Here is a 27,297-nt window from a genome sequence, read left to right on the forward strand (position 1 = left end):
TTACATCATCCATCCCAAGCATAGTGGGAAAACAAGATAGGTTGTTACATGACCTTGATAATAAAAGAAATACATGACATAGAGACTAAATATCTAAGACAAGAATATGATAATCATTAGCAAGTATCATCAGCATTGTATGATCTGCTCAATAGGCATCTATCAACCGCTTCCAGATCAGCAACCTGTATATGTCCATTAGTGTAGAAGTCATCAACCTGTAACAAGGTATGTCTGCATATAGATGTCAACTCATCCTTTTGAACATCATCATAGCCTTCCATGAATGAATTATGTATATGACATACAAAATCATTCACATTATATCGTATGTGAAAAACACCATAGCCATCTTATCAACAAGATTGGCATGATTTTATATATCATCCATGTATCATCACTTGGGAACATCTGCATCAATCAACATATGTAAGTATCAACCTATCATCATATAGGTAAGAACTCATCATCATCATGTCTCCAACAATACAACTTAATCATCCATGTATCCAACATATTGTATATAGCACTATGTATCTTGAGCTCAAGATCTTTTGTCAAGACTTCTTGATATCATCAACAGCAACAATCCTCATCCACATGAGCGCCAAGAACTATAGGAATCCTGCATCATAACTGTATTATATGATCTTTATGCATATGACGACAACAGCGTATGAGTGACTCATCATCAAGTAATGAAGTTGTGTATTCAAGCTTTGTACTTCTCCTTATCCTTATGAAGATCACCATGTAAGCACCATATATGCATCATCAGAGAATCAACCACAAATCTGATCTGAACACCAACTATGTAACCCCAAGAATCATATGAGATTTTATCATAGAAAGATGTATCATTTAGCCATATAAGCATCATCACCAAGGACTACTAACCATAATGCCAACAATGCATTATTAAAAGTATATGCTCCCCCTGAACCTATGCCATCTTGTTTACTGTCGGATCTAATCATGCATATATCAACAAGAAGTATCAAGGCATCATCATCATCAAGTTAGGATCAAAACACTTCTAAACATCTTACAAGTATCAAGACATTTCCACACATCATCAGCAGATTGTAACCATTATCAAACAAAGCAAATAATGGACTGAATCATATTAGACCCTTTTCCTGAGCCTGTCCCACTGCTTTTCTCAAACTGACATATACACGACTGTGCAGTGTCTAATTCACGTCTATACGCGACTTCTCTTTATGAAACTTGCATATGATATTGAGAACACTGAAGTTTTACACTTTCAGCTTCCTCTGAGTCTGTTATGTTTGTACATTGTGCTGTGCCACATCTTTCTGACTATACTTCCTTCTTCTTCCATATCTTCAAGTGTGATGATGTTTTCTCCTTTTGGTATGGTGCCCATATACTTTGTTCTTGCATTCCTTTGCTATATGTCCAAGCTTGTTACATGCATAACATCTTACATGTTTCATATTCCTTCTATAGCAATCAATAGCTTTGTGACCAAACATATTGCAAGAAAAACAATAGCCCTTAAAGTACCTAGAACGAGATGATCTTTCTGTGTGATGGTCTTGAACCATTCTACTTCTGCATTTGGCTACAACATGTCCAAGATTATGACATACATAACATTCAACATTATTCATCGGAGGAGTAAAAGATTTTCTTTCCTTGGTTGTTGATGGGATTTACCTCTCATCTCCTTGTTGAGTATTTTAGATTGTGCATTAGAGTTCCTTGTCTTATTTTGTGAACTAGATTCATCTTGAACAAATTCATGAAAATCAAGACCAGTTTTGATAGCAGGAGACCTTTGACTACTAAGAATATCATTCAAGATCTTACTACTATCTTGAAATCGTAAGAGCTTATCCTTTTCTTCTAAGTTATCTTTTAGAATATTTACCTCAACCTGATGTTGCTCTTCCTTTTCACGATACTACGTCTTCATGTTTTCTTCAGCGTTTTTTCCTTCTTCCAACTGATGTCTTAATTCAAGAACTTCGTTTTCTTGTTTTCAAGAGCTTGGAGTAGTTCTTTATTCTACTTATTTGATTCTTCAAGATCTTCTTTTAGCAAGAGGATTGTAGCTTCAAGAATTTTATAGTAACTGGATCTTTCTCTGAGTTTCTTGATTGTTATGCTCCTTCCATTTACTTCATTTCTTAATGATGTTACTTCATCCTGCAACTTTTGAAATTGATCTTCCTTTTCCTTGAATAGCTTTCTTACCTTGTTTCCTTCTTCTAGTTGAGCTTTTAGATTGGTAACTTCTTCTTTGGAGACACATTCCCTTTTGTGCAATAGATCTTGTTGATCTCTAATTTTGTCTGTAAGCCTTTTAAATTCTGCCTCTATTTCATATCTTTCTTTCTCACCCATAAGAGAAAATTCAGTTGTTTCGCTATCACTTTCATCATCTTCAAATGGATGGAGAAATGTATCACCAAAGGATAACAAATTCATACCTGATAGTTCTTTTGCTTGTTCATCCTCATTTTGAAGTGATTATGAATCTGAAGTGTTTCTTCCACATATTCCCCAATCGATTCTCCCACTATCATAGTTCCTTTGAGATGTCTTCATCTTCTTAGGTGCTTTCTTCTTAAGCTACTTTCCCATTGTTCTACGGATCTCCTTCAAGCGATCAAGCTTCTACCAAAGGGCCTGCTCTGATTCCAATTGTTAGAAATAATACTGAGAGCGGGGGGGTGAATCAGTATTATCAAATCAAACACTTTTTCATTTCCATACTCAGATTCATATACGCTACTTCAGTTAAGGGAACCTGCGTGTACACACACCTGTGTCTAATGCAAGTAGCATATATCTAGTAAACTTATGATTCAGTTAATCCATTAAATGTTGATCTTTATTTAGTGCATTAGACATTTATTAACCATATGAACAGTAAACAGGTGTAGTAAAACAGAACAGATCATCACACACAAGAAGCACACATGAACACCATGATGTAAGGTGGAAACCCAATGTGGGTGAAAACCACCTGCTGCAATTCATCTCTATCTTCCTTTAATAAGAAACTTCTTTTTACAATATTTCTGTACTGGTGCAGCCTTGTACACAGGCTTCTACTTGCAGAAGGTTACAACCTCCTCTCGTTCTCCAGCTTCTCCTGGAAGGGAGCTACAACCCCCTTAGCTCTTGTACTAGCTGATTCTTTTACTAGTACGTAGGCGCTGGCGTAATGAATGCTCCAACCCTCACTCGTTTTCTAGCTACTACTCAAAGGGAGCTACAACCCCCTTAGCTCTTGTACTAGCTGATGTACTAGTATGTAGGTGCCGACCTACAGAAGGCTACAACATTCTCTTTCTTCCTCCAGGTACCACGTTTCATAAATTTTCAGACTGGATACTCCTTAAGCACAACACCATAATCTAAAAGCCTCGTTTCATCCAATTTTCATACTGGACCCATCAATATCATTGAAGCACACAATCAATCAACACTAGCATCATCAATCTCTGAACCACCCAATATTGAATCACTGAAACCCTATCAACAAACTGCAGTCACCAGAACACAGAGTAGAACACAGAACTCTGCAACAATGTTCAGATCTAACTGTATCATCAAAAATCATGCATCAGAGTGCATACGCTACTTGGAAGAGTCAAATCAGCGTGTATACGCAACTTCACCAAAGCTAACCAGCATATATGTCATTAATTACTTACTTATAACTTCGCTGCACTTCCTGACTTCAGACATACCCAGATCATTACATATACAAGGATAATATGAGTGTTAGCAACCAGATCTAGTCCATCAAATCACATAAAGATAAGTCATTATGATCCTCATCCATTATTAGATCTCATCCATCAACACTGAAGATAAACACAATCAACTAGATTGAATATGCAGAACACTGACACCAGTGAACTGTCATCATAACTCATCAACAACCAGAACCACCTGTAACTTCAAACATCATAGTTCATATGTTATACGCTACTTAGATGAATCTAACCTGCGTATGTACGTGCTTTTATCATAGTCAACCAGCATATACATCTGTAAATATTCATTCATGATTTGCAGCTATTCCAAACTTGAGTTATACCCAAATCATAATATTTACAGAACATTACATGCGTCAGTATACAAATCTAAAATAAACATGATAAAACCGTATAGAGATGATTCATTCCAAGCCATTAGATCCCGATCTATCCTTAGATCTTGTTCTCCATCAACCGCTGAGATTCCTCCTTAGCTCAGATCAAGCAAAGCATCATGAACCCATAACCTGCATACTGGATCTCATACTTCATCAAATATTCAAGACTTTCTCAGTGCCTTTGCCTAATGATCTTCTCCTCATTTTATAGTCTTAGGCCTTACTCAATACCATGGTCCAAAACCACTTAGAACCAAAACCTTGGACCAAATACCTGGGTCAACATGTCGGACAAGATACCTTGGACCAATACCATGGATCATAATACCATGGTCCAAATACCACCGACCAAAACCCAATGTACGCACCTTCCCTTGCATGAAAGTGCGTGTATACGTATACGCATCTTTTGGTCGGCTAACCCGCATGTATATGCGACTTGGTTAGGAGGAACCTGTGTATAACTCTTTTTCCTTCATTCTGAGAGCCTGAACTATGATCTATCATCTAAGTGAGTTGCCATCAAGGACAACACCTGTGTCATAGCGCCAAACTTGTGTCATAATGCCAACAGTAAATATTGAAAATAAATACAAGTACATGCTCAACACATTACAGATCATCAACTGAAGGAAACAAAACAAGCACACAAGTGACATCGTTGTTTTTGGACCAATGTCCCCGGAAAAACCCAATGCGGGAAAACTGGTGCAGCGATCTGAGGGTTTTAATTATTAAGCAGTTTCAAAATACAATCTAGGTGCCAAAACAGGCTCACCCAACAGAGAATAATCTCAGAAGTAGTACCTCTCAGTCGAAGACAAATGTTCCGGCTGAAACCCCGAATAAACACTTTGACAGCTCCCAGCTTTAATCTACCCCACGAAAACACGAGCGTCATCATCTAGGACTACGTCAACCCTTTCTAGCCCAGCGTCACCCTAGCTCACCCTACATCACCCTCTAGAGGCACTGCGTCAGCGCTTAGAGCCTCTGCGTCACCCACGCTAGCTCTCTAAGGCACTACGCAGCTCCTGGCTGACTCTGCATGAGCCCTGGCTGGCTCTGTGTGAACCTATAGCTCGCTCTGCGTCCCTCTCTCCCAGCTTCTGCGTTGATCCTCCTGGTACTATCTCTGCCTCTCTGCTTCTGTATTCACTACCCCTCAACTGCAACTCTGATCACTCTTTCGACTTCCTCAGCAAACCCTGCCCCAGAAAATCGAAATCTTGATCAACTCGGTGTGTTCTCCAAGTGACCCTCAAGCCTCCTCTTATACTTTTCTCGTTGACAATTCAACGACCAAGATTAAGTCCCTAATCAACGGCTAAGATTAACTCTGGCTTGATCCATGACTTTTGGACCCTTCTAACATAGTTTTATATTAATTCACATTAATATTTTATTTTCCCTAAGTTTAGACTTAAGGACTCCATTAAAAATATTAATTATTTTAATATCTCACAAACTATTTAGAATCTGCCCAAACCATTTCTGAGTATTGGAGATCTCATATGCTTTAGCCTCTCCACCAATTTTCGTGGCTAGAGCACATTTGATGCTACCCCAAATCAACACTCCCTCTTAGCGAGGATTGTGCTCTAGTAATACTCCTCACTGAGCATCACCCTGATCATCCGGCATTGGTCCCTATGCTGATGCTAGGCCTACAACCCAACATCCTCTGCATTGCTGCATCATGTACTGCTACCCATGGCCCTGCCACTGCCACTGCTGCATCTGTACGGTAGCCCCTCTCATCATGCTGCCCATAGCACTGCCACTACTAACTGTTGCACTGGAACTCAGTTACTGAGAAGTAAGTAACTGATCTCCCAATTCTGACATCTTCGTCAGGCTAGAGTCACCCACGATGTTGAAACTCCTTCGGTCGCTGACAAGTGCTCCCTCTCTGACCTTTTTGTTGTTGCAACAACTCCATGCGCCTCGCACTGTTGCCTCACGCTGTCCTGGGACTCTTGCACTGTAGCTCCCTCTATCGCTCCGTCCGCATCTGTCTCTACTGACATCCGCCAGTACTGCTACTACTCTTTGGGGCTCCTGTAGCAGGTATAATCCAAGAGGCTGGGTACCTCGAGAATCATGCCCCTCATCGCCTGTAATCCATCTGACTACAGCTCGATGTCTCCCCACTTCCTCTCAAGTGGCGTGTGAGCACTCATGGCACAATCATCATCTGTCTCAACTTCCTTCTCCGCCATTGTTGGCACAGCCCTGGTCTCGGAAGCCTCTCCCTTGCTCTTCTTCCTTGAACACTAGATCGCATAATGACCCAGTGCCCCACAGTAGAAGCATTTGACCTTGAACAGGTCCTTCTTCTTCCATTTCTCCTGCTTTCCCTCAGATGTTAGGGCAGCATCCACCTCCTCCTCCTCCTTGATTCTGACCCCCTTGCCGCTGCTTCCTGCCTTAGTCAGCCTTCTGATCTCTTCTTGGCGAAGAGCCGCCCACATTTCCTCCCAATCTGGAAGGGCTGCCGTGCCCAATATGCTCTAAACAAACACCTCCCAGTCTTCAGAGACTACATTCAGGGTTGTTCTCACCATCAATTCTTGATCCGACGTGGCCCCTATGGAAGTAAGTTGATCCTGGATCTCCTTCAATCGACCGAGGAAGGTGTCGATCTATTCTCCCTTCTGCATCTGGTATGACTGCCGCTAATTTTCTAGTAGCATCTTCCTCTGCACGGAAGTATGTTGATACAACTTTGTTAGGGCCTCCCACATCTCATTTGTCGTATTCTTCTCGACAATATGTGGTACTACATGATCCTTGACCCCGTCAAGGATGATGCTCTTGGCCCTCACCATTACATCCTCGTACCTATCGTTATCAGCCGTGTCAACTGGGACCGCTATTGTCCTCAAGGTGAATTGCTTGAGACGGTTCCTATCTAGAACAGATAAGATTCTGGCCTTCCAGACTATGAAGTTTGAGGCTCCGTCCAGTTTGTCCAGGTCTCTTACCCTGTTCGCTGCCATCTCGTTGCTCCTCTACTTCCCTCCTAGAAGTTCTTGGTGTGACTCCCTCTGAGCCTTGATTTCAATATGCCCCCACTCCAACTGTTAGTGCAACTGCACCACTAATCCGGATTTCTTGGCTATAAATCCTCGGTAGCAACTCCCTCGTCCTTGGTCTTGCCCTGTTAGGTATTGTTCCGACTACAGTACCCCACCAGCTTCACTCGGCAACTTACCCACAGCCTCCTAATCTCCAGCAAACTGAAGGTTAGAGCTTCTAGGCTCTACGCAATCCCAACACCAACAAAATCCGCACCTCCTAGCCACGGACGTCAATCCTTCCTAATTGAGAAAGATGACCGGGCACTGCGTAGGTTGAGTCTGCTCCCCTCTGCCACTGCGTTGATCCTCTTCCCTACTCAAACTTGATGAGGCAGGCACTGCGTCACCCCTTCCTTGCTGCTTCTTTGCTAGGAACAACTTCTGTCACTCGGGACAGTTGTTTTCTGCTGCTACTACTCTGCTCAACTGATGTCCTTAGTTCTCATGTGATCTACAACCATGCTCCAATACCATGTTGGAATTTCTAAGCCTAACTATTAGAAACCCTTCATGTACTTTTCTGATTTATTTCTGCCTACTTGTTCTGATTAATTAACAAGTTATTTACCATGTAAATACTAAAAAAAATACAAGTACACGCTCAACACATTTCAGATCATCAACTGAAGGAAACAAAACAAGCACACAAGTGACACTATTGTTTTCGGACCAATGTCCTCGAAAAAAACCAATGCGGGAAAACCAGTGCAGCTATCTGAGGGTTTTAATTATTAGGCAACTTCAGAATACAATCTGGGTGCCAAAACCGGCTCACCCAACAGAGAATAATCTCGGCAGTAGTACCTCTCAGTCGAAGACAGTTGTTCTGGCCGAAACTCTGGATAAACACTCCAACAGCTCCTAGCTCCAATCTACCCCAGGAAAACCCCAGCGTCAGCCTCTAGGGACTGTGTCAGCCACTGCGTTGATCCTTCTCCCAGCTCAAACTTGATGATGCAGGCACTGTGTCACCCCTTCCTAGCTGCTTTTTTGCTAGGAACAATCTCTGTCACTTGAGACAATTGTTTCTGCTGCTGCTGCTCTGCTCAGTTGATGCCCTCAGTTCTCCAGTGATCTGCAACCACGCTCCGATACCATGTTGGAATTTCTAAGTCTAACTGTTAGAAATCCTTCATGTACTCTCTGATTTGATTTATTTCTGCCTACCTTTTCTGTTTGATTAAAAAGTTATTTACCATGTAAATACTGAAAATAAATACAAGTACATGCTCAACACATTACAGATCATCAACTGAAGGAAAAACAAGCACACAAGTTACACCATTGTTTTTTGACCAATGTTCCCAGAAAAACCCAATGCGGGAAAACCGGTGCAACTATCCGAGGGTTTTATTATTAAGCAGTTTCAGAATACAATCTGGGTGCCAAACCGGCACACCCAACAGAGAATGATCTCGACAGTAGTACCTCTCAGTCGAAGACAGATATCTCAGCTAAAACCCCAGATGAACAATCCCACAGCTCTCAGCTCCAATCTGCCCCACGAAATCCCCAGTGTCAGCATCTCTGGCCCAACGTCAACCTAGCGTCAACCTCTAGAGCCTCTGTGTCACCCACGCTGGCTCTCTCTGGCACTACGCAGCTCCTGGCTGCCTCTGCGTGGGCCCTGACTAGCTTTACTTGGCCTCTAGTTGGCTCTGCGTCCCTCTCTCCTGTCTTCTGCGTTGATGCTCCCGGTACCCTCTCTACCTCTCTGCTTTTGTATTCACTGCCCCTCAGCTGCAACTCTTATCACTCCTTCAATTTTCTCAGGAAGCCCTGCCCCAGAAAATCGAATTCTTGATCAACCCAGTGTGTTCTCCAAGTGACCCTTAAGCCTCCTCTTATACTTTTCTCGTTGGCAATTCAACGGCCAGGATTAAGTCCCTAATCAACGACTAAGATTAACTCTGGCTTGATCCATGACTTTTGAACCCTTCTAACACAGTTTTATATTAATATTTTATTTTCCCCAAGTTTAGACTTAGGGATTCCATTAAAAATATTAATTATTTTAATATCTCCCAAACTGTTTAGAATCTGCCCAAACCATTTCTAGGTATTGGATATCTCATGTGCTTTAGCCTCTCCACCGATTTTCGTCGCTAGAGCACATCCGATGCTACCCCAAATCAACACTTTTGTTATAGAATTTACATTCAGGCATCAACTGCTTTTCTCGGGGTCATGTTCATGTGCCTCGGATCAATTACTTCTGAGATGGTAGAAATTTTCCTTGACTCGTCGATTCTCCTCAACTTAGCCGCTTCATTAGATGGAGTCGGCCCCTAGCAAATCCGCTCACTAGAATCACGTGGAAATAGAACCCAGATTGAGGACTCGATCTGGTTGTGCCCAATTAAAATTTTTCATCCCTTAACCCATGCAAAATTGATCTCAACCCATAATGGGCCCAAGGGAACCCTCAGGGTGGCAAGATGCACTGGCTCTGATACCACTATAATGTCCCAAACGGGATATTTTACTAAATTTGCAGAAATTCAACTCAACCCAAATTTCACCATTTAATTATCATTCATTTAACAAAAGATTGCCATGTAAAATATAATAGATAAAGTGCATGCAATTCTATAAAAAGATAGGCAGAAAATAATATCAACTTTATTATAACATAAAATGGGGTTTACATGCTGAGACAATAAAATAGTTAAGATGGGAAATTGGCCCCAAGAATCTACTCCCACACTGTGCTGGCCCTCCAAAACTGAACTGAAATATCACTGCTGAGCTCTCCTGCGAATTCTATATGAATTCACCAAGGGGAGATGGGTACTCACCCAATCTCACTGAATCACCCGAGGGTTTCTGTCCTGGGGCTACTGCTGGAGTAGAGAACTGGGTTCTCAACCTCTTATACAAGAAGAAATATCAAATCCAATATGTCCTCTAAAGGCCTCCTCCTCCTCTTTTATAGATTTGATAGACCCCTCTAGAAGCTCCTATTTTATTATTACTTTAATCATTGAGCACATTTCCCTTAATTAAAATATTATTTTTAATGTGGGAAAATGGTAAATTGGCCACCATGTTTCCTCAAGCCATCAAAAATCACTTCTATCCATCCCATCCTATGGGTCTTCTTGTTCCCGTTCCAACGAGCTATTACACTAAGGTGTTCTGCCAAGTTTTCCTCCCGAAATGCCACCTTAAGCATAATTATGGAGTCAGGCCCATTAATAACTCATGGTTTTGAATGTTGCTGGAATGCAACGGAACAAAAGGAAAATTGTGCAGGTGATGGAATATAGCAAGCGAATGCCATCAGACCACATAAAAACCCCTCAAAACCACATGAAACACCCCCTGAAGCCCCTGGGCCTGCTGATGAAGTAAACATGCACCTGTGACCTGTCTGCCCCAGCTCTGAAAGTCCATCCTAACCATGCCATGAGGAACACCAGAAAAAGGAACATTACAGGGAGTGGATTCAAAGGGGGGTGCTCCCTTGCAAACATGGTTTGATCAGCTGTGGCCAAATTTCAGCCTTCCTCTACACCTAGAAAACATTGGTCCTACTGCATAGATATGCCAGAAACTCGGTTTGTCTTCCACATGTGTGAGGTCACAAAAAGAGAGAAAATCCACACGTATGAGGTAAGAAAGAGAGAGACAGAGAGAGAGAGGGAGAGAAAATACTTGGATTGTCGTCGTCCTTCTTGTCTCGTCTACTTTGCTTAGATGAACATAAGTGTTATGAATAAAATATATATATAAATAGTAAAAATAATATAAATAATAATAGACAAACAATGATTTAATTAACTAATAATTAGTAGTGAAGAGGCATGTCTCTATAGACATGACCGTTTGTGAAAGGGTATTTACCTGCCTATATATATAGGACCCTCACTCTCATTTGTATCATCATTCTTATTCATACATTTTAATATATATTTGTGTATCCTAAAAGGAGATCTACATATTCCAAGTCTTCTAGAGTATTTAACTTAAAGAATGAACTTTGTTCTTTCCAAGAAGATATTGTGTCTTGTGTGAGATCCAGATTCCGAATTGTGCCAAGAGGAGGAGGTTGAATGCCTTCTAGATAGTCTTCTGGGAGGCCGAATGGGTGCCACAACAAGCTGGACCGACTTTATCACTGGGAGGGTTGATTTGACCTTCCTGGAGCCAAAAATTCAAATTTAAAAATCAAAATTCTTTCTTTTGAAATTGACATGAAGAACATGTCTTGTATTTATTATTACATATATATTTGAAAAGAAGACCGACCATAGCTACAAAATTCAACAAATTATGCAATTGCATCTCTGATTACTAGAGACAGATTTGTTTTATATTTAAAGTTGCTTACTGTTCAGAAATCCTTTGTGGTTCTCCTTTCTTCATGATCTCAACTTTTAAAGCTTGTAACTAGCAAGATTTAGTGTAGCGTTACCTTGCTGATTTTCTTCTTTCAACCTCTCCATCACCCGTTGGATTTGGTTCTGATAACATTTTAAAAATCGAAATTGAGTTATGAAATTTTTCATAGGGATAACTGCCCTTAGTTAGCAAAGCACTAATGCAAGAATTATAGGGATTGTATCACTAACAGGGGAACTTACCCAAATGTTCATTTGACTCCCTAGTGACTGATTTCTCCAAAGGATGATTTGAAGTGATAACCCTCAGTATGTGTCATACACCCAGAATAACATAAATATAACGATATAAAGTATTACAACTATTATTAACTAAAAACTTAGTAACACATCCGTTTGCTGATGACATAATCCCTTCCAAGCAATATACAAAGTATTGCATTGTTCAATTGTATCATCTCATTTATATTCAACTATTTATTATTTTGTCAATTGCCATTATATTTTGGCCTTTGTACTTTTTTGCAGCAAATATTTTATTATGACCAATGTCTCATACATCGTGTTGTCAAATATGTCACCGAGGGTGCAGAAAAGAACTGACTGGACATATCAGAAAATCTTAGCAAACTTCAAAAATACTAATATATTCAATTTTTTTATTTAAAATAATCAAGCAACCCACTTCCTCTGGCTTTTTCACAGGAAAGTGTAACAATGAGTAACCCTTTTGTTCTACATTCCAATCCCTTTTTTTCTTTAAATAACAAAAAAATCCAGAAGTTCAAGAAATATCATGACCCAGCTGATATTGTCCATGATCTTGTGATATTTGGATGACATATCAGAACATTTTTCTGCCAATAGTATTGCGGAAATGAAAACACATGATATATCACTGAAATTTGCAACTATGGTAATGACTTGTTCAGAGCATCACAATATGGCTTATTATAAAACATACATGCACATAAGAAGAACCTGAGGTACATAAGAAAATCAAATTGACCAATGTTCAAAAAAAAACCTACAGAGAAAAGAGCCATGGTTTCTAACTTTCTAGAAACATAAGTTAAAAAATGTTGGTTGGAATAAAAGAAAATATGTGTTCAAGGAAGAAGGGATATACGTTATGCGCCTATGCATTGCCTCATCAAGATCTAAAGGTCGGTTAGTAGCCAGCATTATAATTCCTTCATACCGCTCCATCTCTGTCAAAAGTGTATTAAGCAATTTATCTCCACCGCCTTGTCTCTGAAAAGTGATGCATGCATAAGGTGGCAGAACAGTATCATATGTTACCAACTATATATAATCATGCATAGCATGACAATCAAAAACAACCGAGAATGATTTCAATTGATAGCTGCAATTCTACCTTCGCAAAAATAGCCTCACATTCATCAAAAAAAATAATGGCATCATTCATATCAGCATCTCGAAAAAGTCCACAAAGGTCAGCGGCATTGTCCTTGTCCTTGCTTCCTCCAGAAGCTGACTGAAGTGAATGAAAATCTACAAGAAGAACACGTTTCCCTGACAACAGAAAGAGAGGGTTAAAAAACCACCACGAGTTCCTTCTGGTTTCCTAATAAGTAGCCTTGTGAATAACTTGCACCTAGATGATGAGCAACAGCATTGACTGTCATTGTCTTTCCAGTTCCTGATGGCCCACAGAGAAGTATAATAAGTCCTGCTCCATAAGTTATCACATCTTCCAGACCAGCATTCTTTCTGTATTGTTTAAATTTGCCAAAATTATCTGCAGTCCACAATATCATTTCTTTTTGCTCATCAGGGAGCACTACTTGCTCCATTGACACCTGCTCAATTGATGGATGGAAATAAATAGCCACATAGAATCATTTAAAATGTGTAAATGAAATATAGAAAAAGGATATTGCAAGGAGTACATGTAAATACACTGCTTGGAGACATTTGATACCACTTATACCTTTGGCTTGTACAGATGGCTTCCTTCAACAAGCTCATTCATTTCAGTATCAAGACCCACAATCCAATCCAGCATGCGACGATCTAGTTCCACGTGCTGATCCATCAAGTCACCACCTCCATGAGAATATGTACTCGTTCTCAACTTAATCAGACCTCTAGCAACGAGTTTGCTGGACTTGTAGAAGTATTTACGAGCCAGAACCTAAACCAAAAACATAAATACAACCATCAGACGTGATGGCATATGAATAGAAGTACAGGAATGAAAAATATAATGCAATAAGAATTTTGAAAATATTGTAGGAGTATTCTAGATTCAGTATTCTGCTATCTGAGCTCAACAAATGCTATTTCTATGCAAATATGGATTTGTCTTTGGTTGTTTTTTCTTCATATGGAAAATGAACTTGCCTTCCAACGAATAACAAACATGAATGCACAAATATAAGCCATTGAAGAAAGCAAATTGAGTAGACAAAGTAAAAAGAGAACAGTAATCCAACTATTACTTTCCCTGCCCTCCATTCATCATAATATGTGAAGCAATTCCAGGCGATCTTTTGGAAACTGCAAATTGCCAAACAAATGCATATTTTGTTGAAAAAAGACACCAAATATGACATTGTGTTGTGAATTCACTTGCTTACTACCACTTCATATTGGAAAGAAATAAGTAGTGAACATCTTCATTAGTTGTTAAAATTTGATGGAAACAATGGGAAAAAGTGTATGGATGTTCAAGGCATGCTCACCAAGGAATTGGTGTTATTTTATGTAGCTTGGACAGGTGTTCTAGTCTTAGATGGTGTCCATGAGGCTAAGGAACACAGTGGATTAATTTTCTCCAATACCCAAAAATAATTCTAAGGAAAATTGCCTTAATTAGAATTAATTTAGCCAATTTATTAATTTTTCTAAGTCTAACACAGTGAAATGGTTTACTTAATTGGAATTTATTGAGTTTAATCGATTTTCCTCTAGTGACTTCTAGAAAAGTCAGTTGATGGGGTCAAGATGATTTTAGCAATCAATTAAGAATAGATCGAGGCCATTGATTGCCCAACAAGCGATTATAAGAGGAAATCAATGGGCATTTGAAGCACACATCAGAGACAAATTTGCAGTGATAGCAAAGGCACAGGGATATTGTGATAGCACTAGCAGATTAAGATCAGTAGTGATTGAAGATAGAGTTGCCAGAGAAAATTCTTCACGCGATTTCCAATTTCTCAAAGATAAAGGGAGGTTGATTTTATCTGCAGGGAGGTTGAGTTTCCCAACAGTGCGAATTGCTTCAGAGAGGTCGAGTTGCCGGAGCAAGGAGAAATTTGCCAACGTGATCAATTTGCATAGCAGAAGCCGAGTTTGCTCCCTTACCTCTAGTTACCCACCATTTTGTGGGTGATATCCCTAGGAGAAAAAAAAACTCCAAGATGGTCCTCAACCGGTAGCCAGCAACCCCTTGTAGCCACCAACTAGCTCGTTGTGCCATTTCTCCACCACCTGAGCCAGCCATGTCATCCCTCACCCATATGCCATCATCGTATGTTTGAACGTGGGCCTTCCGAACCTAAAGGTATGCCTTGTCATTTGGTAATTAAGTATTGTAGTTTTCTTATCATGGACACTTCTAGGCATGGATTAATGGGGGGATTTGGCGGAAAGAATGGGCTAGGTTTGTGCTCTTGTCCTCTAAACCCATTTTGGATGTTAATCTTGGATTCTAGTCCCGTGGGCTCTCTTTTACTGACTCTTCGGCTTTGGGGATGGTATTACATGGGAAACCCCAATTTTGGTTGCGTGGTCCCGCTCCCTCATCCATATATATTACTCCCCTTCCACTCATTATAGCCCCATTCATCATTTCTCCCACCTGAGTACACATTCCTCCACTGAGTCCACATTCTTCCACTAAGTCCACATAGGGCTAGTTTTCCCCTTCCCCTTGCCCACACCTTGGGTCGGGCCTGGAATGATGCCCCAGAGGTTGATGCAACTGAAAAGAAAGGTAAAAGCATAATTGGCCACATTCAACAAGAAAATGTACCACAAAATGCCAAAAATGGCCAAGACAAATACATTTAGCACATGGGCAAAAGCCAATACATGAGCTCTACCCCATCATCATGGCCATCACCCTGGTTCCTACAGGCCCTAGATGAGCCTCCTTTATCATTTAGGAACCCATGATTGTCCCAACACCTGGTGGGAAAGAACCGCCCTACCTTAAAGGAGGTATCCACTGCTATATCTCACACATCATGCTCTTACCCCTTGAGCCCCGAGCAGTTAATTAAAGAAAAATCATAAAAGGCAAAAGGCATATAATCAAGGGTGGAAAAATCAAGGTCGGGGCACCTCATGTACTATGATTGCTCCCTCCTATACATTATATACTCAAGTGTGGGCTTTCCTTTTATTAGCTACCCTTGTAACCTAGCATGTAGCCTAGGGCTGCCCATTTCATCCCCTACTCCATTCACCTCTTTATCACATGCCACCACACTTTAAAGGATGTACCTTGGACATACTATCCCCTTTAGAAGTAGAAACCACCTAATAAGATACTTGGTTAACCCCATTTGGAGTTTGGAGACATTAGCACATGCCAAAGCCCACTATGGAAGGACATGCCATTATGAAGTCCCCCCCCATTGTCCATGGTTTGTAAGCTCTTTTACTCGATTTCCTTGATGACTTGTTGTACTTGAAGGCTAGGGGATGCATTGGATCTTATGCAGGATTGCAAGTGGTCTCCATTTTACGTTTGGTCTCCCTCTACCGGGTGCTAACCCTCCAGACGGCTACATTGGCACATGTAGGGTGTATTGAGAGCCATGGGCCTCCACAGCAGTAGAAAACACTCCATTGATCCACAGAGATGTTCAGAGATTGCTCGAGATTCAACTATTGGACAAGCAAGATGCACCTAGTTCACCTCTACCCAGCCAGCCCCACAGTTGTACCATGCAATTGGCAAATGACCCAGGACTTATGCACCCTCACCCATTTGTTACAATCGTATGTTTGAAGGTGGCCATCCAAACCTAAAGGTATGGCTTTCATTATGTAGTTGAGTATTTTTGCTTACTTATTATGGACACTTTTGGAAATGGATTAGTGTGGGGATTTGGTGGAAAGAAAGGGCCTGGTTTGTACTCTTGTCCCCTTGTCCAACTTGGTGGTTAAACGTGTATCCTAGTCCCGTGGGATCTCCTCTATTGGCTACTAGCTTTACGAGAGGCACTACATGGGAAAACCCGATTTTGGTTGCGTGGTCCCACTTACTGACATCACATACATCACTCCCCCTCCACTCATTATAACTCCTTTTCACATATTTCCCATCCAGGTCCACATTTATCCATTGGATCCACAACAAGTTAGCCTCCCCCTCCCCTTGTCCACACTTTGGGTCGAGCCAAGAACGATACCCTAGAAGTTGATGCAGCTAAAAAAAGAAGTAAAAAGCATAATTTGGCCACTCTCAATAGGAAATGTACCATAAAATGCAAAAGATGGTCAAGACATACAAATTTAGCACGTGGGCAAGAGCCAACATGAGCTCTACCCCTATCATCATGACCATCACCCTAGTTCCTAGGGCCCCTATATTCGCCCCCTGCATCACTAAGGAACCCATGATTGTCCCAACCCCAGGTGGGTGATGAACTGTCCAACTTTAAAGGGGGTATTCACTGCTATATCATTCGCATCATGCCCTCATTCCCTGGAGCCCCAAGTAGTTATAAAAGAAAAATCAATAAAAGGCAAAAAGCATATCAAGAAGGGTAGAAAAACAAAGGTTGGGGTACGTCATGTACCACAATTGCTGCCTTCTACATCTATACACCCAAGTCGGCTTCCCTCATCATAGCTACCCTTGTACCATGGCATGTGGCTTGGAGCCTTCCCCAATACCCCACTCTGTACCATCATTATATCACATGACACCTGCCATATGACAGATGTACCATGCACATGTCACTCCCTTAGAGGTTGAAACCACTTAATAGGGCCCTTGATTAACCTCCTTCATGAACTTGGACACACTTGTACACTCCAAAGCCCACTATGGAAGGGCATGCCACTATGAAGTGCCCACTGTTGATTTGGGGTAGCATTGGATGTGCTCTAGACCTCAAATTTTGCAGGAAGGCTTGGGAACATGCATTCCAAAGAACCCATAAACCGTTTTGGGAAATTCCACCTGGAAACAATTTTATTAAAATAATTAATATTTTTAATAGAGTTCCTAAGTCCAAACTTAGGAAAATTAAAATATTAATGGGTATTAATCTAATTGTGGCTGAATCTTCTAGATAAAGACAGAGATCAAGCCAAAATGATCTGAGCCTTTGATTAGGAGTTAATCTATGTTGTTGGTTGTCCAACAGAAAGATATAGGAAGGGGCTTGAGGGTCATTTGGAAAATACACACCAAGAGAGATCAAGAAATAGATTTTCTGAAGTGAGAAGTTCTCGGGAGGAAAATTCAATTGAGGAGATCCCTTGTAGTTGGGGGGCAAGGACAACTTCCAGAGAAAGAGAGATTTTCTCAGCCCGCAGAGGGTGAGAGAGAGTAGAAAATCTAGCAATAGAGTCAGTTTTAGTAGCCGGAAGTTGCGGTGTGAGACCGGAACGCTGAGAGCAGTGACTCCGCGATGCAGATCGATTCCCCAGCTGGGTGACGCAGTGCCTAGGAGATTTGACGCTGGGACAACGTAGAGGCAACGTAGGGCCTACCAGGGGCACCTCATCCAGTGACCGAATCAGCCGACACTTTTTCAAAGTGATTGTGTGAGGTAATCTCACAAAGCGTTTACCAGTATCTCTTTCTCTCTGTAACTGAATAACCCTGTGAGGTATTCAGCGATGTATTCAGACTTTGCTACTGCTTAATAATAATAAACCCTCAGAACTGCTGCACCGGTTTTCCTGCATTGGGTTTTTCCAAGGACATTTGTCCAAAAATAACGGTGTCCTATGTGTTAGTATTTCCTTGCACAGTTTCTATGTTTCAGAATCATATTTAATTTGGTATAAGCTGCTTCAATAATTTACTTCAATATTTCAAGAAGAAACCTGAAATAAGTTTTCAATGTAATTTACAATCTAGGTGAAGTAGATTTAGTTGGTTGCAGTAGGATTCCTAAGATTGTTAGACTAAGGAATTTTCACATGGTATCAGAGTTGTTGATGTGAAACAGGAAGAGAAGATATAGCACTGAAGCAAGGGCCAACTTGCTACAGCAAGCAGCAGTTCGAATCCCCTGAGGGATTGTGCAGTTCTAGCCAAGAGGGCTATATTTTCAAGGTTGTCTCTCTCTGAGTGAGTCGATAAAGAGGTAAGACTACCAGATCGAGAATTTGCCAAGGCAAAGGGAGAAAGTAGAGAGCCTCAGCGCGGAGCTAGAGGGACGCAATTTTCTGCAAGCTGAGTGTTGGGCAGAAAAGTCGTCGGAAGAAGGAAGCAAATCGCATAGTGAGGGAATACTTCCTCAGTGGTTTCTTGCGGAGGAAATCAATATTTCTCATTTATTGGGCAGCAAAGGAGCAGCAAACTTACCAGCTCCATCAAGGAGTATGTATGCCAGCCTAGAATCTACGCAAAAGGGAGAGAGAGGGAGTTGTTCAACAATTTTCGAAGGAGATGGCAACCAGTGGCTTGCGGGATCAAGACAAGTTGGACGGAGCATCCGACTATGTCATCTAGAAGGCTAGAATGTCTTTCCTTCTAGATGAGCATGCCCTCAAGACGTACGTCGATAACATGGTAGCTAAACCTGTGGATGCAGATCCGCTGAAGAAGTACAAGGTTGAGATGGCGAAGACCAAGAGGATCATCCTGGATAGAGTCAATGATCATGTGGTGTGTCACATTGCTAGTAGAGCAACTGCTAAGGAGATGTGGGATGCCTTGGCCACGTTATATCAGGGATCTTCCAAGCAGCAAAGGATGTACTTGTAGCAGAAGCTAAGATCTACTTAGATGCAGCATAAGGGAGAGCGTGCAGATCCATTCCTCACAAAGCTGAAGGAAACTAGTGATGAGTCATCTGTTGCGGGGCATACACCTCGGGATTCAGAGTTGGTTAGACTAGCCCTCAATTTTGTCTCAAATGAGTGGTAAGCCTTTGTCCAGAGCATCCTAGGCAGAGCAGCATTTCTGAATTGGGATGAGATGTGGGTAGTTCTAAAACAAGAGGAGCAGAGGAGAGACCTGGTCAAGGTCAAACTTGATGGCAGCAACAGTATCAGTGGGTCGAAGCCCAAGGAGGAGGAGGAGAATGCAGCCCTCGCATCGAAGGGGCAGCAAGGGTAACAGAGACGAAAGAAGGACGTCTCCACGTTGAAGTGTTTCAGATGTGACGAGATGGACCACTATGCATCCCAGTGTCCTTTGTAGAAAAAGGGCAAGGATGAGAAACACGATCCTAAGGTTGCAGCCACAAAGATCGAAGAGGAGGAGTTCGCCATGACAGTCGAGATACCTCCAGGAGGGAGGTGGGTTGATTTGGATTTGTAGTTCGAAAGAGCTACAGATCGGCAGGATATTTGAGGAGTCCACCTCTTGGATCAATACCTTGCTACAGGAGCCCAGATCAGGAGTAGAAAGATGGACTAGTGTTGGATGGTGCCGAGGAGAGTCAGGGAGACAATTGCAGTGGCTAGGAGCGCCAGAGTCTGAGCAAAGCAGAGCAAAGTTGGTAGCAGTGCAAATGGCACAAAGCAAAGGTCAACAACAGCGCAATAAATTCAGAGGGTCAGTGCAGAGACTAGCATCAGTCAGTTCCAGCATTCACGTAGTATCATACTGAACACAGTTAGTTCAGTAATTTTGGATGTTTATTAGTTGCTTCTCTCAACAACTGAGTTGCCGTACAGATGCAATGTTAGCAGTGGCAGTGCTAGCAGCATAGAAGATGCAACATTTGAGAGGGAGATGTAGTACAAATGTAGCATTGGCAATGTCAGTTTCAAAGGCAGCAATACAATTGCAGCAGAAGTGCAGTGGTTGGTGGACAGCATGTCAGACGTCAGCATCATAGAGGACGATGCTTCAGAGTCAGAGCAGTATGCAGCAGCAGTATATTGCTAGAGCACATTCCTCGCTAAGAGGGAGTGTTGATTTGGGGTAGCATCGGATGTGCTCTAGGCCTCAAATTTTGCAGGGAGGCTTCGGCACATGCATTCCAAAGAACCCAGAAACTATTTTGGGAAATTCCACTCGGAGACAATTTTATTAAAATAATTAACATTTTTAATGGAGTTCCTAAGTCCAAACTTAGGAAAATTAAAATATTAATGGGCATTAATCTAATTGTGGGTGAATCTTCTAGATAAAGACGGAGATCAAGTCAAAATGATCTCAACCTTTGATTAGGAGTTGATCTAGGCTGTTGGTTGTCCAACAGAAAGTTATAAGAAGGGGCTTGAGCAGGGTTGCAGGAATCGCCCCCCCCCCCCGGAGGATCCAAACCCGGAACCGTGGATCGGAGCGAACCGTCCCGGAATCCAATTTGGAAGCGCGATTCGGAGGAGGAGGTGGCGCGGTTCCGGAATTTAAATGCGATTCCTGCCTTTTGGGTTGCGGCCACCCCGGAACCGCGGATCGGAGGGCGGTTCGGGCACGGGGTGGCGCCACGCTTCCGGCCCGGAACCGCACGCCACCCAGGCGATTCCGGAAGCAACCCCGCGGCCTCCTTTTTTTTAATTTATTTTTTTTAAATTTGTTTTAATATGTGACTTAACTAGCATGAGGGGGTGGGTTAGGTTAGTTTAGGGTGAGTCTAGGGTGACTTTAGAAAAGAATAAAGCCCCCATTCTCTTCTCATTTTCTCACTTTGAGTTTATGAGAGTTGGAGAAGAGAAGAGAGGAGAGGAGAAGAGAAGAGAGGAAAGGAGAGGAGAAGAGAGGAGAGCTTGGAGGAGTGAAGAAGGAGGAGCTAGGAGAAGGAGGAGGAGCTTGGAGCAAGAGCTTGGAGGACTTCATCTACAAGAGCTAAAGAGGTAAGTTCAAACCCCAAACTCCCTTGTTTTTTTGAAAAAAAAATTGTATTTTTCTCCTCCCTCTCCTACTCTTTCCCATTGTTTCTACTTGCTCCTTTATTTACAGGTTGTCCACCACCTATATCCATATTCCAAGATGGTGTTCTTTTGGCTTCTATGTATCATTCCACTCTTGGTTTTAATGATGGCAAGGGTGAGGAATAGAGGGGAAGAGGAAGGGGATGAACTTGGTCCTAATAGTAGTGACCCAATGTATGATGAGGAGGAAGGGTTTGAAGAGGAAGGGGATGAACTTGAAGAGGACACTGAAGCACAAGATGGGAAAGGTACATCAAATCCCTTGTGGAACTATGTGACCAAACTTGAAGGGGGAAAGGGTGGTGGATCTTACAAATGGATGTGCCCTCATGATTGTCATGGAGGAAAACCATATACGGGTTCATATACCCGTCTGAGGAGGCATTTTTGTGGGGTGCTAGAGAGTGATGAAAAAAAGGGTTCTGTGGGGGTAGCCATTTGCCCAAAAATTTCAAGTGAACAAAGACAAAAATACATCAAAATAGAGATGGCTGCACAACAAAAAAACAAGAAACAAAAAACTCATTCAGAATCAAGTGCAACCTCTAAATTTGGTAGTTGCCCATCTCCTTATGGTACTTCTGCAACCTCTGGAGGTAGAAAAACAATAGGGGATTTCCTTAATGTTACTGGGAGGGATGATGTGGATGGAAAGGTAGTCCGTTTTCTTTGTGCTTGCGGTGTACCATTCAATGTGCTTCGCTCTCCCTATTGGCATGACATGGTAAAGGCCATCAATGAAGCCCCAAAAGGATACAAGGCCCCCAACTATGAGAAAGCTAGAACAGTGTTATTAGAAAGAGAAAAAGCTAAGGTTCAAAGAGCTTTGACACGTTTTACACATGAGTGGGTGGATTATGGGGTATCCATTGTATCAGATGGGTGGACAAATATTAGAAACCAACATTTGATAAATGTTCTTGGTGTTTCTTCTAAGGGTGCAGTATTTATTGCATGTCATGACTCCTCCTCCATCAGTGCAACTGCACAAAACATTGCAGATCTCCTATTGAAATCAATCAAAGATGTTGGTCCGAATAATGTGGTTCAAGTGATCACAGATAATGCAGCAAATTGTAAGGCAGCAGGAAAAATTATTGAGCGTACTCATCCACACATCTTTTGGTCTGGGTGCCTGGTTCACACATTGAACCTTTTGATGCATGATATTGTGAAACACAAAGAATGTGGGTGGATTGCTGAGGTTTACAGGAAAGGGAAGCAGCTCATTAAATTCATCACAGGGCATACAAGGGTAAACTACTTCTATGGCACTTACTCCAAGTTGCAATTGCTTAAAATTGCAAAGACAAGATTTGCTAGTTATTACCTCACCTTTAGGCGGCTAGTGAAGGTGAGACAAGCTTTAACTAATCTGGTGTGTGCTGAAACATGGGATGAAATTAACCAGTGTACAGATGGTGCTACTGCTAATGTAGTCAAGGACACTGTTCTTGACACTTACTTTTGGTCACAGGTTAAATATGTTTTGCAATTCACCAAACCAATTTATTACATGATCAAGTTTGCAGATTCAGATCGACCAGTAATTGGGGAGGTGTATGAGCAAATGGATAGCATGTTGGGGCAGATTAAAGACATTGTTGAGCCTAGAGATACCACCTTGTACAATTATATTCGTGAAGAGGTGGAAAAGCGATGGGATATGCTAAATGTTCCATTGCATGCATTAGCATATGTTTTGACACCTAGGTACTATCATCCATCATGGCTTTCAAAACCAGCACCTGGGGGGGGAAGCAGGAAAAAACCACACCAAGATAAAGAGGTTCACGAAAAATATATGGCTGCATTGAGTAGATTAATCCCTGATAATGAGGAGGCTGCATTGGTACGGAGACAGGTGAGCAACTATACGCTCAACACTGGTCCATTTGGGAGCATGCATTCAATTGAAGATCGAGAGCATTTTTCTGCTCTTGAGTGGTGGAACATGCATGGAGGGCCTACTCCACTTCTACAGAGTTTGGCATTGCGGGTGCTATCACAGGTGGTAAACACTTCTTCTGCAGAGAGGTGTTGGAGCTCTTATTCTTTCATCCACAGTGTTAAAAGGAACAGGTTGAGTTTAGATCGGGCAGAGAGCTTGGTTTATGTTCATTACAACTTGCGATTGTTGTCCCATTACTGTGAAGATGCAAAGTCTAATAAAGACTTGTTGACTTGGGACAAGCATCCAGAGGAGCCCAATTTGGAGGATGGAGTGTTGCAACTAGAGCAATTAGAGGATGCTCTTATCCAGGTATGTCCATTGTGGTATGAATTTTCCAATTTTCCCTTATAAAGCATTTCTCTAATTCATGTTTTTAATTTTTTTGTTAACTAGTGTTTTTTTTTTTTTGCATGAATTTTTTGAGCGATTCTAGGATGATGATGACCGTGTTGATATGCCACCACCCCCACCCCCATCTGGTCCTAGGTTCCATGGTTCAACACCAACAGCAGGGGGTTCTTCTTCATCAGTTCCAGTGCCACGACTTACACAGGGACCATCTTCTTCATTGCCACCACGTGGAGGCACGCCATCACGTTCTATTCGTGGTGGAAGGAGGAGAGATTAGTAGATATATTCACAATCTACTTCTTTTTGTCATAGTCTATAGATTACTCATTAGACTTGTAGACTTGTGAATTTGAATTTTGAACCTTTTTGGCTTGGCGGTGACCAAGTGACATATTTTGTAAACATTATTATTTGAATTTTGGACATGACAAATGTTGACAGTTGCTCACTTGCTAGATAAATCATAATATGCTCTATGTTTTATGTTTTATAATATGCTTAAATGTTTTATGTTTTATAATATGCTTAAAAATTTGATGTATGTTTGTAATAGCTAGAATATAGATGATTGTTGTACATACTAGTAACTACAATGGAATCATGGATGCCATATCTATCTTGATTTATGCAAAAATATGCATGTTTTCATGTCTTCTACAATTAATTTGGTATTTGGGATGTTTGTTTTGAGTATAAATGCAAAAAAATATATAAAAATATATATATATATAGCAGACGCTTCCGCGGACGCTTCGCTCCCTAGATTTTTGGAAAATGACGCTTCCGCGCTTCGCGCTTCCGCTTCGCTCCCGCTTCGTGCAACATTGGGCTTGAGGGTCTTTTGGAAAATACACACCAAGAGAGATCAAGAAATCGATTTTCTGAAGTGAGAAGTTCTCAAGAGGAAAATTCGATTGAGGAGATCTCTTGCAGTTGACGGGTAGGGATAGCTTCTAGAGAGAGATTTTCTCAGCCGGAGAATCAATAGCAAAGAGAGGCAGAGGGTGATCCAGTAGCCCAGACGCACAGGCCGACGCAGGGCCACATAGAGGCAGCGTAGAGGGTGAGAGAGAAAGTCGAAAATCTAATAGCAGAGTCAGTTTCAATAGCCGGAAGTCGGGGTGAGACCGAGAGGCTGAGCTCAGTGACTTTGGGTTGCAAATTGATTCCCCAGTTGGGTGACACAGTGCCTAGGAGAGTTGACGTTGGGACAGCGTAGGGGCAGCACAGAGCCTACCAAGGGCACCTCATCCAGTGACTGGATCAACCGGCACTTTTTCTTAGTGATTGTGTGAGGTAATCTCACAAAGCGTCTGCCAGTATCTCTCTCCTTGTAATTGAATAAGCCTGTGAGGTATTCAGCGATGTATTCAAATTTTGCTATTGCTTAATAATAATAAACCCTCAAAACTGTTGCACCGGTTTTCCCGCATTGGGTTTTTCTAGGGACATTTGTCCAAAAATAACTGTGTCCTATGTGTTTGTATTTCCTTGCTCAGTTTCTATGTTTCAGAATCATATTTAATTTGGTGTAGACTGCTTCAATAATTTACTTCAATATTTCAAGAAGAAATCTAAAATAAGTTTCTAATGTAATTTACAATCTAGGTGAAGTAGATTCAGTTGGTTGCAGTACGATTCCTGAGATTGTTAGACTTAGGAATTTTCACACCCATTTGGTTCCATGACTTGTAAGCTCATTTGCTCAATCACACTAATGATGTTGTACTAGAAGGCAAGGAGACGCATTGGATCTTTTGCAAGATTGCAGGTGGGCTTTCATCTTGGGGTCTGGTCTCTCTAGACGCGGTCCAAGCTCTCCAAAGGGTCATATTGGCATTTATAGGGTGTGCGTTGAGAGGCATGGGCCTCCACTATAGTAGAGAGCAGATAGTCATGCCATGGGATCCTTCAGCACCAATCATTGCTCGCTCATGTCCCACTTATTTGATGATGGTGATGCACCTGGACCACCTTGCCCAGTCAGCTACACTCTTGCACCACACACTAGGCAGTTGATCCAGGGACCAAATGGGGTTGTGTCTCACCATGGGAGACAAAGGGTGGGCTTGCATCATTGTTCAGCCCTTGCAGATGGGATACATGCTTGTTCTATTCAGTTGGAGACCCATAAGGATGATTTTGTGCCCAAATAACCACTTAGGGGAACCACAAGTCATTTGCTTGGAGATCAAGGGGCCATCCCCTTCATCACTATTTTTGGAGCCCTTCTATTCATTTTGGCATATGTTGGACTTCATTTAGCCTTCCAATGGCCCTCTTAGCTACTTATCTTTCCTTTTGGCCCTCTTGAGAGGCTAATTATTCTTATTGTGCAGCTATTCGGTGGGCCTGTCACCAAAAGGATATTATTTTGCACATTATTTTTATTGTATGACCATTATTAGGCATAATTAGGCCATTCAAATCCCTTGGAGGATCATATAAATATAAGAGAGGTTCCTTTGATCTTTCATCATCATTTGAATTTGGGATATATCTTTCTAAAGATTTCTGACTTGCAACTTGTGGAATGATTTGGATGATTAAATGCATTTTGATGTGTGGAATATTTCCACTATCTCTCTTGGAGCTTCTATTTTGCAAATGTGATGGATGTATATACTCTCTTGTCATGTAAGCGCTCTTTTCATGTGAATTTCTTGATAGTTTATGTCTTGTATCGAATGCTATGAGTTGATTTTGCTTGTGCCCTAAAAATTAATGTGAATTTAAGAAACACTTGTAATCTTGGCTCGTTACATATGTTATTCACCTTGGCAAGAAGAACGAATTTTCCTAGGGGTAGGTCGTGCACCCTTTACCTTGAAACTCCATCAAATATTCCATATCGAAGTATAAAAGTCTAAAGTTGTCGTGTAGCTGCATCCATTAGTAGTGAAGCTACTTCTTTAGGCCTCCTTAAAGAGAAAAGTTCCCAAATCTTGATCATTTCGACTCCAATCTTCCCAATAGCCAGGCATTGGTCCGAGATCCTTGGTGATCACATTAGCTTAGCGAAAATCATTCTTTCACCTCTTTTCTTCCTCTTTTCTTCATCCCCTAAGGATAGGAGATTTTCTAGGGCTTGGTGCAAAATTTTAGGGATGAGGAACCTTAGTATTATGTCCAAACAAGTTTCTTCATTTATGTCTCCTCTAGCCATCCTCTAGTTTTGAACGAATTCCGACGGTGGAAGTTCAAATAAATTGATGCCCTAGCTATCACACCAAGACGGAACCCTTGAAGTTGCTTTAACTAGGAGATTTCTTGAAGATTTGAACTTTGTAGTTCATCATTCAAAACCTTTTCTCTTAACTATAGGTGATCATTGGATGAGCCTTTACCACGGTATATCTCTCAACCCTTGGTCTCTTATAG

At 41.5% G+C, this 27,297-nt stretch overlaps 2 protein-coding genes across 4 annotated transcripts in view; one reads left to right on the plus strand and one right to left on the minus strand.

Moving 5' to 3' along the window:
* Positions 1–27,297, minus strand: part of LOC149232883 (uncharacterized) — a 509,382-nt gene that overhangs the window by 326,859 nt on the left and 155,226 nt on the right. For all 3 annotated transcript variants that reach the window (XM_089379539.1, XM_089379540.1, XM_089379538.1), the window contains 4 exons: positions 13,519–13,722; positions 13,183–13,387; positions 12,943–13,100; positions 12,694–12,818 (listed from right to left, as the gene is read on the minus strand). In XM_089379539.1, coding sequence (XP_089235665.1) covers positions 12,694–12,818; positions 12,943–13,100; positions 13,183–13,387; positions 13,519–13,722 — 692 coding nt within the window. The remainder of the gene's footprint in view (positions 1–12,693; positions 12,819–12,942; positions 13,101–13,182; positions 13,388–13,518; positions 13,723–27,297) is intronic.
* On the plus strand, positions 21,214–24,250 carry LOC149232885 (uncharacterized). The gene is made up of 2 exons (XM_089376598.1): positions 21,214–23,874; positions 23,999–24,250. The coding sequence occupies exons 1-2, from the start codon at positions 21,670–21,672 to the stop codon at positions 24,191–24,193; spliced, it is 2,400 nt and encodes a 799-aa protein (XP_089232724.1). The 5' UTR covers positions 21,214–21,669; the 3' UTR covers positions 24,194–24,250.

Source organism: Pinus tabuliformis, chromosome J, assembly GCF_031772625.1.
Source record: "Pinus tabuliformis cultivar Carrire ecotype Pingquan chromosome J, CPIR1, whole genome shotgun sequence".
Classification (NCBI taxonomy): Eukaryota; Viridiplantae; Streptophyta; class Pinopsida; order Pinales; family Pinaceae; genus Pinus; species Pinus tabuliformis.